The sequence below is a fragment of the Calonectris borealis genome, chromosome 27 (genome assembly GCF_964195595.1).
Source record: "Calonectris borealis chromosome 27, bCalBor7.hap1.2, whole genome shotgun sequence".
Lineage (NCBI taxonomy): Eukaryota > Metazoa > Chordata > Aves > Procellariiformes > Procellariidae > Calonectris > Calonectris borealis.
In genome coordinates this window covers 6,664,231-6,676,353 of record NC_134338.1, presented here as the reverse complement: position 1 = coordinate 6,676,353, position 12,123 = coordinate 6,664,231, and the positions used below count along the sequence as shown (strand labels likewise).

The 12,123-nt window shown below is 61.2% G+C and overlaps 1 protein-coding gene across 4 annotated transcripts in view; it reads left to right on the top strand.

Moving 5' to 3' along the window:
- Positions 1–668: 668 nt before the first annotated feature.
- Positions 669–12,123, top strand: part of NUDCD3 (NudC domain containing 3) — a 31,860-nt gene continuing 20,405 nt past the window's right edge. For 2 of the 4 annotated variants that reach the window (XR_012677460.1, XR_012677459.1), the window contains exons 1-2: positions 674–928; positions 3,598–3,905. Coding sequence is in view for 1 of the 4 variants with exons in the window: in XM_075174831.1 (XP_075030932.1) it covers positions 731–928; positions 3,598–3,905 (506 nt within the window). In the remaining 3 variants the exon portion in view is untranslated. Of the gene's footprint in view, positions 929–3,597; positions 3,906–12,123 lie in introns of all 4 variants that reach the window. The other 2 variants (XR_012677461.1, XM_075174831.1) reach the window with 2 other exon arrangements.

The window sequence follows — 12,123 nt, the reverse complement described above, 5'->3', positions numbered from 1 at the left end:
GGTGGGAGATCGTCGTGGGGACGGGAGATCACGGGGTGGGAAACCGTCAGCAGGGGAACCCGTCGTGAGGATGGGAGGTCGTTGAGATGTTACGTGACTTTACTGGGTGCTACTGAAAGGCAAATAAAGGACAATGCAGTCACCAGGCGCAGTCAGCAGGGGCTCAGGAAGGGAAGGTCCCTGTAATTAATTTGATATCCTTCTGTGATAAGGTCACCTGCCTCGTGGATGAAGGGGGGTGACCCCGTGTCCCCCCTGGCTGGCTGCAGTGGGGCGGGGGGGGGCGGTGGGTGCCACAGCGGGGCAGGGGTCCCACTGCCACTCTTGGGAGGCTGGGGGTCCCCACGCAGCACAGCGGGGGGGCCCACTGGTGCCACTGGGGGTCTGGGGGTCCCGCGGGCATTGAAGTGAGGCGGGAGGGGCACTGGTGCCATCGGTGGGCTGGGGGTCCCACGGCCACTCTTGGGGGGCCTGGGTGTCCCCTGAGTCCTGGAGGGGGACGAGGGGGCAAGGCGTGCCACTGCCACTTTTGGGGGGCTGGGGGGGTCCCCTGGGAACCACAGCAGGGCGGAGGGGGCCCGTTGAGGCGACCGGAACGGCGCAGCGCGGCGTAGGTTCCGGGCGGGCCTAGTCGCGGGGAGGGACCGGGACCGGAAGTGCGGGGGACGGCGCGGCGCGGACCGGAAGCGCGGCCGGGCGCGGTTGCCGTGACAGCGGGCCCGGAGCCGCCATGGAGGCCGCGGCCGCGCTCACCGACATGTACGACCAGGCGCTGCTGGGGATCCTGCAGCACGTCGGGAACGTGGAGGAGTTCCTGCGCGTCCTCTTCGGCTTCCTCTACCGCAAGACCGACTTCTACCGCCTCCTCCTGCGGCCTGGGGACCGCCTGGGCTTCCCTCCCGGCGCGGCGCAGGCCATGGCCCTCCAGGTACCGGCGGGGCGCCCGGGGCTGCTGCACCCTCCCGGCCTTGAGGGTCTCCCGGGGCCGGTGGACCTCGGCAGGCTGTAGAGGTGACGAGGCCCGGCCGTGCTGGCTGTCGGGTGGGAGCGGAGGCCCCGGCGGCCGGTGTTGTCCCCGTGGCTGGGCCTCAGCAGCCGTGCTTGTCCCCTCCGAGCCGAGCGGGCCGTGTTCCCCGGGGCTGCGCGGGTGTCTGCCAGCGGGGCGGCCGGGTCCACTCTGTGACGGCTGCGGTGGAGATCCGGGCAGGGTCGGGGAGAGCGTGAACAGGGGCCGGGCAGCACTGCAGCCCCCGGGTAACCGGCTCTGCCCGGGGAGGTGGAGGAGGAGGAGGGAGAGCTGTCGGGCGGGGGGGTGGACGCTGGCATGGGTGGGAAGCGTCACCCTTGTAAAAGGGCGAGGAGCCCTGGGGGCAGGTGGGGACTGCGAGACCCTCATGGCAAGAGCCGGGGCGCGATACCCCGCTCGGAGCTTGGCCCCGGCTGAGGACGGCTGCCAGCGGCACAGGGGGCAGGCCGGGCTCGTGGGGAGCTGTGAGCTGTGGAAGCCAGGAGCGTGGAGGGCAGACGGGGGCCCTGGGAGTTGTGTGGGGAGCTGATTTGGGCTCTGCTCGGCGGGAGCTCGCGGCCGGCACTGGGCTCGCCTGAATCGTGGGTGAGAGATGGCAAAAGGCCTGACCTGCTGTTTTCGCTGCCCGGCTGGGCTGGGCTCGGTGCTGGGGCAGCGCTGGCGGTTTCTGACTCAGGGCTCTTCCAGCCTGTCATTAATCTTTATTAGCAGGGAGGAAACGAGCTCATAAAACTAGGGTTAAGGCTGAATTTGGGGTGGTGTTCTGCTCGGACCGGGCGAGTTTCCCTTCCCAGGCCTGGCAGGGTGGGGGGTGATGCAGGCAGGCTGACGGGAGATCCCTGCCCCTCTCCCTGCGGTGGTCCGTGGCATGAGGGGGTCTTCGCTGGCCCCCGTGTCCCAGGGTTAGGCCCTGCTGTGGGAGCGCACTGGGCTCTGCAGGCGAGTGGGGAGCCCAGGGAGGTCTCAGGCTGCAGAGGGGAAAGTGCGGAGCCCAAACCGCTCGGCAGCGGGGCAGCGACGGTAGCAGACCTGTCTCGTGTGCCCCCCGGGGACCGTTTTGGGCCTGGGCACAAGGAGGGAGGCGCAGCCCTGCGGCCGCAGAGTTCCTTCCCCGGAAAGGTGTTGGCCAGGGTGGCCTCACAGCTGCACCCACAGGGACCTGCAGCGAAGGGAGGGTGCGGGGGGCAGTTCGGAAGGGATTTATCCCCTGATCTGGCTTGGCTGCAGCCCAGGGGAAGGACACGGTTTCGAGCTGTCGCTCTGCGCGGGGCTGGCTTGAGCTGTGGCTTTGGCTGGGGAGAAGGAGCCGGGGACGGGCACCGCGTCTTCGCGCGGAGTAAAAGCGATTGCAAAGAAAGAGGCGGACGGAGTGGGGATGATGCCCAGCACTCGCCTCTTCTGCGTCCTCATCCCGCGGGCTGGTCCCCCCGCGGGGTGAGGGGGATGAGCACGCACCACGATAAAGCTGCTTCTGTCCCACTGCGGCTGCGCTGGCAGGAGCCCTCCCGGCGCCGCGTCCCTTTGCCTTACACGTCCGGTGCCCGGAGGAGGACTCGATCGAGTGGCGCTGCGGGCCGCTGTGCGGCTTAGGGTCGGTCTCCCGCTGGAAGCACTGGAGCTGGCTCTGAAATATTCCTAGGAAGCAAGAAAGGGCTGCATCTGAGGCTCACTTGCTTTCCAGCACGTGTTTACAGTGACAAATAGCCTGGCACTTGGGTGGGAGAAGCTTCAGCTCCTTCGAGGAGCAGGCGCAGGTCCCGGATGGCCGTGCCTCCCTCAGCTGCGTCCCGCAGTTGTAGGTTTAACTTCTAACCTCCAGCCTGCACTAGACGGGCACAGCTAGAAGCAAACTGCGGGGTGGGATTACATCTTCTTTTGCTGCCGCTGGCTTGGCCAGCGACCTTCTCACCTGCCACACCTCTGAGGGTGGGGAGGGATGGCTTTTCTCTGAGCAAGTGCATGTTTCTGGCCTGAATCAATCAATTCTGGATCAAAACCCCACATGAGGTCCCTGTGCTCCTTCTCATGTGCTGGCTAAGAGAGCTCCGAGTCCATTCTGGCTTCAGCCAGCACAGGTAAGCCGTCCTCCGGCTTCTCCTGGGGTAGTTCTTCATCCCGTTTGTGCCTCAGAGGTTCGGTCTGAGCTTCGGGCTTACAAACAGCCCCTCGGTGAGCGCTGGAACACAGGGTGAGGGGAGGCTGAGGGGCGACAGCTCCCTCGAAGCCCCTTCCCAGCCAGGAGTCAGAGCTCGTTGCTTTTCCCTGGAGTAACCAGCCCTTTTCCCAGCGGCGGAGGGTTTTCAACTATTTCAGTGCAGCTCTCAGGAACTCTCGGGCTTTTTCCTGAGGTGTGTTTAACGTGGCCACCTGAGTTTTGAAATAGTCAGTGGCTGGTTTTGTTGGCGATTGAAGCAACTCAGTGTAGGGAGTGGGGGACGTGTGGTGTCCAGAGAGGGAGGGACAGTAATAAGTGCCCCAAGCGTGCGATGCTTCTCCTCTCCTTCTCCCCCAGCTTCTCCGGCAGAGCTTGACAGCTTGACTACCCGCTTGGTTTGCTTTTTATCTTTCAGGCATTCAAAGTCTTTGAGCGGATGGCCCGGCAGGATGACGAGAAGAGACGCCGAGAGCTGGAGGCGAAGCTAAGGAAGAAGGAGGAGGAGGAGGAGGCTGCCGCAGCTGCTGAGAGAGTGAAACTGGCCCCTGCAGCTCAGGAGGTTGAGGTAGAGACAACAGCAGAGCACGTCCCAGCGCCAGATGCTGGGGGAGCTGCAGGGACGCAGGAGTCGGCCACAGCCCAGGACGCAGCCCCCAGTCCTGTGTCGGCAGAGCCCCCGGGGGCCGCTGCCCCGGCAGAGCCCCGGCCAGCAGAAGCGCCCACGTAAGGGTCTCTTACTTTCTTTGTGTTCCTGGCAGGGGGGAGGCGAAAACACTGAGGTGGTGTTTGCTGTCCTTTTCTGGACGGGGTGTCCCTCTTCTGCGGGCACTCAGCCCCTCGGGAGGCTGTGAGGATTTCCCTTGTGGGCTCCTGTGGCCGGAGACATCGTGTAATTCCCCACGGGAGGGCAGGGGAGGTGGCGCGTCCCTGTACGCAGCCCCGCAGAGCTGGGCTGGTCCGTGCGGCTTCTCCTTGCGCTGGCTGCGGTGGGTGGCATCCCTTTTCTGGCACTCGATGTAGCGCAGCTGGGCTGATGGTCCTGTCTGATGTGTTGCAACTCTGGGAAACCCAGGCACCATCCTGTAACCCTTTTCTCATGGAAATTCAGTGCCGGACTCCCCTTGTGCGCTGTGAGTCGTCCAGGCAGCTGGCTAGGAGCTTGCACAGATACCCGCAATACCTGCGAGTCGGTGTGGGCAGGCCTGGCTGCGTGGCAGGCAGCAAGGCCAGGCGCAGCATCAAATACGCGTGGCAAAAAAATGGGTTCGGAGACCTCCGGAGGTCTCTGGCCCAACCCTTTGCTCAGAGCAGAACCAACTTTGAAGATCAATCAAGTGCTGCAAAGAGTTTTCTCTTTAGCTGTGTTCTTTCCCCAGACTGAGTCGCTTTCAAACGGAGCTAAGCAGCCTCGGTTTTTACGAAAATGTCCTTGTTTCAAAGTCCTTCCAGGGTATTTCTGACTCTTCCAGCTCGGCTCTGTCTGCTGAGCAGCGGGAGGTGAGCTCCAGCGGGCCGGCGTGGCCTTTATGAACCGCTTACCTGTGCAGCGTTCGCTCGTCCTTCCCTGGGCGTCACCTTGACCCTGAGCCGAGGCAAAGCTGTCTCACCCTCTCTCGGGGCCTCACACGCCGTTGAGTTTCAAGCTCCCGTGTCTCCTCGCTGCCTGAGTCAGTGCTTTGCCTCTCCTCGGGGAGGGATGCCGCGAGCCGGCCGTGGCACACCGCCGTCTCCAACTTCCTTCTCTGGTGTCTCTCGTGTCCCACGCAATGGCCGCACCGTCCCCCACCTGCTCACCGCTGCTTTCCTGGTCGTACGTGGGGCTTCGCTGCGGTCTGTCCCCGCTGTCCCACTGGTGCTTGGCGAGGAGGACGGCGTGGGACAGTGATCCCTGTCCTCTGGGCCAGGTTTAGACACATCAGCGGTGAGAGCAAGCCGCCGGAGAGAAGCAGGCTTTCCTGGGAGAGCCCCAAGTCCTGGAAGGACTGGGATGGCCGATGCCCCCGAAGGGCAGAGAGGATTTGGAGCCCAGTCGGCCCTTGGCGTGTGGAAGGGGTGGTCTGAGGACCAAAATCTTGGGGGCAGTGGAACAATAAGCGGCAGGACTGTGGTGGAGTCAGAGCCTGCAGCCTCGGCTCCAGGCGGTGGTAGAGAGGAGGGCCCGAGCGTGGCAGCCCTTGGGTGGAAGGGGAAGGGTGCCGGCTGCGCCGGGCAGAGTGCCTACCAAGTAACTTGATCCAATGGGGAGGAGGAGAAGGACTCGTGCTTAACTCCACCGGTCTGACACACATCCCGCAGGATAAAAATAAGCCAGAAGCCCAAAATGAAATCACCTGAAAAGCCACATTCTGCTGCCTGTGCCGAAACTGTCCTGCGAAAGATTGTCCCCGGGGCTGTCAGTCTGACACCTCTCCCAGCGCAAAATTAACGAGCCAAAAAAAGCTCTGTTCGAGCTGGCAGGTCTCTGCGGCTGGGCTGCGCAGCCACGGCGCTGACCTGTGTGTTTCCAGCCCGGCTTTATCCTAAATGGAAAGGAGGAGGAGAGATGTGAGGCCGCGGGCGGGAAGGAGCTGGGGCTGGCCTGAGCGCTGGCTGCTTGTGCCCCCTCGCAGTCCGCGTTTGTTGCATTCTGCCAACATGAAATTTCGACTCGGGCCTTTTGTTGTGGGGGCAGCAGCTGTTGCAAGTGGTATTTAGCTGCCTGAAAACAGATGTCAAGGCTGCAGGAAGGAAACTGGAGGGATTAGGAAGGAAACTGAGGGCTGGTGCGGGGGCAGGACGTGTCTGATGGGGATGGTTTCTGCTGCGGGTGGGGAGAGCTGGTCTCGCGTGCTCGGCCGGGTGCAAAGCCCAGCCCTTGCATCCTCCACCCTTCGAGCGTCTGTCCTGGCACAGCCGGAGGGTGGCCCCTGACAGACTTCAGACACTCGGATACTGTTTTGAGGCCTGCAGATGTGGCATCGAACGCAAAGCCCTGCGTGGCAGCTCTCCTGCCAGTCTAGCTGTGAAAAGAAGGTGCCACGGGTGCCCCTGTGGCTTCTGCCCTGCCCAGCGGGCTTTTCTCCCTTTCCTTTTCCTGCCTGTGCCTGCTCCCACTGCCCCAAACGTGCTGGCAGTGTAAAACACTCGCAGCCCCCTTGGCGCCTGCCCAGTTTGGGTGCGTGATGGGTGAGACCGGGCGCCAGAGGACCCGTCCAGCGAGGCTTCGCAGCCCGGTGGTTTCCAGGCCAGGGGAACAGGGTGTCTGCGGGCTCTAAGTAGGGCAGAGCAGCCAACAGGTTTGTCAAACGGCTGTAGTTGGTTTCTGTGCCTCTGGGGGGCACTGGAGCCCCCCGAAAGGCAGCGGGGACCAGGAACGGGCGTCCTGAGCACCCCCCGACAGACTATTAATAATTGAAGTGGCTGCTTAATTCTGCACAGCCCCTTCTGAGCAAAACCCAGAGCCACCAGCCTGGTTACGAGGGGCGCATGAATAATGCACAACTCCGGCAGCAAGAATGCAGAAAAGAGCTTAAAGGAAAATATTTTCCATCTCCCTTCCTCCCCGCTCCGCGGCCGGTGAAGAAAACCGCTGCCACCAAAATCTATATAAAAACTCGCTCATCCTGTCAACCTGACTGCTCCGTAAATGTAGGGCAGGTACCATCCCAGATCTGCCAGCTCCCGTCAGAGCCTTGCTGTGCGCCCGGGTGCTGGGGTGCTGTTCGTGAGCATCTTGCAAAGCGCAGCGAGATGGTAGCAGCTTTTTCAGGGTCGATCTGGAAGGGGAGAGCAGAATCAAGCTGGCTTTGCGGGTGTGGAGGATTGCCCGCGGGTGAGGAGGGTAACAGGGCTCGGTTCCTTGCTCGGCCAGGTCTCCCCACATCCCTCACCTTCCCCGCCTGTGAAACGCAGGTGATGCAGTTCCTCTTCGCTAGGAAGGCTGCCCCATAAACACGCTGAGGACTGGGGTGTCTTTGGGGTGACCTGCATGCCAGGAGCTGTGCCGAGGGGGACCAGAGGTCTCCTTCATGCTGCTGAAGAAGCCGGCTCCTCAGACTGGCTTGCAGCTGCCCTGGGCGTTCTTGCCATCCGTCCCCGGCCGTCGTGTCTCTCGTGCTCTCCCCACCTCGCCAGGAGGGCAGAGGGGAGTGTGCCCCCCTTGCACCCCCCACCACGGGGCTGTTTATCCCGGGAGCACACGGCCGGAGCCGGCGTTGCAGCTGCACATCTCACACGGGCTCCGGCTCTTCCCCCATCTGCTCCCAGAAGCCATCCTCGCCTGAGCTCAGCTCCTAATTTTGAACACCTCTGCCGCCCAGCACCCTCCCCTTCCCCCAGCTTGGATTTCATCCTGCATATATTTGCCACACAGCATTTAAAATAGAGCCCGGCAGCCCACGTGTGGCACTGCGCAGCCCGGCCTGTGCACTCGGCTTGTGCTTTCCGACTCTGGTTCCTGGCTTCCCCTCTGCTCCTTTCTTTCTCCGAATATGAATGGAGGGGAAAGCTGTCCTTCCCCAGTCCCGTGAGCCCTATCCCGGGCGTTACTCCGTGCGCGGGCAAGAGGTGGTGGCAGGAGGTTAGGAGCGGCAGCTCTGGAAGCCTGTGCATGATGGTGAATGCCTCACCTTCATATATTTCTCCATCCAGCTTTTGCGTCTCTTCCGGGTGCTCCGGCCAGGCGTGCTCAGGATGGGGCAGCTCTGGGCTGTTTGGGGTGCTCTGTTAGAGACCGTCTTGGACCTTGGGAGAACGACCTGCTGGAAAGAGCAGTTTGTCAGGTCGGGGAGGTCTCCCAGAGATGGATCTTTAGGGGTGGACAGATGTTGAAGGGTTCCCCCAAAAGATGATGGTTCCCCCCAGGCAACTCCAGCCTGGCTCCTGCCTCCCCCCAGGCAGCGGGGAGTTGGCGGAGCTGCTGGTCCCTCTGCTCCCCTGCCTGTGCAGGGCCACGGCTTGGGTCGGAGCAGGCTGGCGCGGAGCCGTGGCATCCACACGCCCCAGGTCGGGCTGCCTTGCTGTGCACAGTGTGTCCGGGGCTCGAAACGGGACCAGCAGGGCACGGAGCACCAGGGAGCGCCAGGCGGGCCGAGGAGGACGTGCAGCACCGCGTCCCTGGGGAAGGTTTGCAGCTGCTGCCGGGGTACTTGGCACGGTGACTTGCGCTGCTGAGCCAAAGCAGAATGAAACCCTGGGGCCTCCACGGCCCGACTGTTCACCTCCTTCGGCGTGGAGAGGGAAGAAGAGGCTGTAGGAGGGGACTGTGGTGAGAAGGGGGTGGTTTGCGGCTCCACCACTGCCTTGGTCGGGCCTTGAAGGAGACCTGCCGGTCTTTTGCCGTGTGTGACCTGGGGAAGAGACTCCCACCGCGTGCAGTGCGGCTGTGCCGGGGAAGGGGATGAACGGGCAGCAGCGTTGCCTGCACCCCGTCCTGGCCCTCGCTGGCCAGCAGAGCCCCGGCCACGCTGACCACCCTGTCCAGGTGAGCTCTGCCTTGGGGCTCGCTGCTCTGCCGTCCCCCTAAGTGGGTGGCGGGGCTTGGCAGTGACCTACAAAAATCACTTGTGTACTTTCTAGCTTGCTGTCCCTAGCGAGAGGCAGAGCAAAATTGAACTGAAATGTATTAATCTGGTGAGCTGACTTCTCTGAGGCTCCAGCTCTCTCCTCTCCCCAGAGCGGCCGCTTCCATTCCCGGAGCCCATGCAGCCTGGGCTTAACCCTTTGCGGGGCACGCTGGGGAGCATCTCCGAGATGACACAGCAGCGCTCTGGGAAATTTCCATGAGGCTCCTGTGTGAATCTAATTCGACTTAGCAACTGCTTGGCTTTGCCGGAAGCCCAGATGGATTTTTTTTCGTTGTGAGGTGCTTGCAGGATGGGCTTTCTGGCGTGGCTTCATTCTCCTTGGGGTGCTGGAGAGGAGAATTTCGCTCTGGTCACCCTCAGCGGAGGAGCAGGGCTGTGGAGAGGAGGTATCGCTGCGTGCTGCTGGCTTTGAGGCCAGTTTTGTTTGACTCGGAGGCAGCGTTGTCCCAAGCTTTCTCCTCTCATGCCTTTTCCAGGAGAACAGGCAGGGGAAGGGAGGGGAGCCTGTGGATGCTCCTGTTCAGCAGTCTCTGTCTGGGACAGTCCAGACCAGAAGCCAGCTAAACTGGTTTTCTTCCCCAGTGTCCCTGTGGGCTTTCCTGGTGAGCTCACCGCAGAGTCCGTGCTGTTCTTCCAGCCTGACCCAGAAAGACGGAGCTGATCCTGATCCATATTTAAGGGAGAGTCTGTCCTGGTTCCGATTCCTTTCGCGCATGTGAGCTGCGCAGAGGTGCCGCAAGGCACCCAGGGCTGCGCGGGGAATTCCCCCGGCGCGGCCAAGGCCCGTCACGAGCAGGAGCCAGACAGACCTCCGGAGAACGGCCTGACCTGGTACAGCCGAGCTCCATCTGGCCCTGTATCCTGTCTCCAACAGCGGCAGACGCTTGAGGAAGAGGAGAAGAACAGAATGAGCGTGCGGTGATACTCCCTCCGTGTTTTCCCCCTGCCGCCGGCAAATTGCGGCTCAGTGGCTTTTGAGCCAGTGCGAGCGCTTGGTCTTTCATGTCTCTCGGTGGATTTTTTTTTTCCTTTTGTCTCTGAATTTCAGCCCTCGCGCGCCTGGCGTCTCCGCGGCAGCGTCCTGCAGCAGATCCACCGCTGAGCAGCAGGTCTGCTGCCATGCAGCTGCTGTATGCGGCTTCTGAACCCACCTGTGCAGGTGGAGAGGCAGCGAGCGCTTCCCCATTTCCCTTCTCCACCCTGTGTGAGGTTTTCCCCGTCCTGTTCTGCTTTCAGCCTCCTTTTTAGGTTGAAGAGTCCTCATTTCCTTGGTTGTTTCTCACTTAAGCATCCTTGTGCTCCTCCTGGTCCTACACGATCCTCCGTTGTTCCTTGTCGATGCTGAGGCGGTGAGGGCTGTCTCCGTGCTCTGCGTGTTGTGAACCCGTCAAGGTTCTCCACTTCCTTTCCCATTTCTTTGCTGCTGGGCTGTTCCGCTGTCCCGGTGGGGCCAGGAAACCCTCTTCCAGCCACACGGTCCCCCCCCAGTCAACTGGCATCACTCAAACCCTTTTCCTCCCCTCCCAGCGCTGATGACCAGCTTTCCAGGTGGGAGCTGCAGCCCGTGCCAGCTGGGAACATGAGCTTCGATCAAGCCTCGCTGCTCGAAAGCCCTGCGTTGGCCAGACCTCCGTCCTCCGACGAGCCCCGGAGAGGAAAGGCAGCGCGTCCTTGGCTCGTCGTCTAACACAAAGGCTGTTTCGCTCTCGGGAGCCGCAGCGCTGGACTTGCAGTGCTGTCGTGTTTGGTTTCCAGGAGGGATGGGTCTGGGTTATACTGGGGGAAGTGGGGGAACTTCTCTTTAAGTCCTCCCTGCCAAGCGGAGTATTTCTTCTTGCAACGGAGAAAGGCCGTGGCTTCCCGCTGGGAGAATTATTTTAATACGTAAGCCTTCTCCCATAGCGGTGGAAACTCAACTGCTTGGGAAACATCTTTTCAAAAGGCTGAAACGCTTGAGCTGAGGATGAGATCCCCCCAGCCCTCTGTCTGGTGCAGCCCTCGACTGTAACGAGCCTTTTGCAGCTGATGAGAAATCAGTCAGGGCCCAATTTTCCAGTGCTTTCATGGGGAATCGGACTCCTCCGGTTGGGTTGCTGAGATCAGCAGCGGAGTGCCAGTTCCCCTGTCACGCACTGAATCGCTTGGGGCTTTGGTTGCCCTACCAAGGTACTGAGCTCCAAAATTAGGACCCGGGACCAAAAATAACTAAATTAAAACCTATAAATTTTTCTCTTAACAAGCAGAAAATCCCAGGGCTGGAGGCCGAGGGACAGCGTGTGCCTGATTCGTATTTAAAAAAGCAATATCTGTTTGCTTGTTTTAATATCGCATTGTTCACCAAAGGAAGCGGCATAATGTGGAAAACTACCACGCGTGTGCGGGTCCGGCATGGCCCCGTTGTGCCGTCAGGTGTCGGAAGAGGTTGGGCCAGGTCATGTCGGTGGTCTGGCGGTCCGAGAGGCCACCTTGTCCTCTGCTCCCACAATTCAGTCCCGTTGGATTTCTTTGGCCTTATCCCCTTTTTCCAGGGGAGCTATAATTGAATCCAGCCCCGTTCAGCTGTGCGTAGGTCTCTCGGAGGAGACCTCTGAAACCCAAGGTTGTATAAGCTCTGTGCAAACAATAAAGATCCCAGGGGACTTTTCCGAACAGTAGCGTGTCCTGCTGTCCTTGACCTAAATATCCCAGCAGTAGTGAAATCTAGCCCTCTGGTGACGATGCTCCGAAGCTCTCCTGCGAGCTGGCGGTGGCATTTAAACTCGCCTAATGTCAGTAAGTTGGCTCTGTCGAATGGCTCCATAAATAACTCGGAAACCGAAAGGGAAGGCTAAAAGCTCCCCTGAGGAGCGCGAGCTTGGAAAAGAGCAAGCCTCTCACCTGGCAGGAAGACGGGCAGAGCCTCTTGGTCCTGCGTGGTGGGACTGGTGGGACGCCAGCTGCTGCGGCTTGGGTGGATTCGCTGTTTGGCTGCTGGGTTGGGCAGCAAAGGCGTCGTCTCATGAGGGTGGTACGTTGGGCACCTCGTACCACCATGGCCATGGCCCCTCTCCCCACAGCACCATCCGGGCTCGATGATACAGTGTGATACAGGGGGAAGGTGTCTTGACACGCTCTGGTTTTGGTCGTTGGTCCCATCCTGGTGATGAGCCGAAGCTCTGAGGCTTCCCGAAGGCGAGGAGACTTTCCTGTAGAGCTGACGGTGGGCACCACAGGCTGGAGCCTGGGCTGCACGGCCTGGCCGGGGTGTGCCTGAGTTTTGGGGGTGGGGGGGAAGGCATTGGCTTCCATTTTTCAGTCTTTTTTTGAGAGCAGGACCACCAAGGCTGTGCATTGCAGCCTTGGAGGCCTGTGCTCGGGAGCCCTGAGGCCAGGGTAGC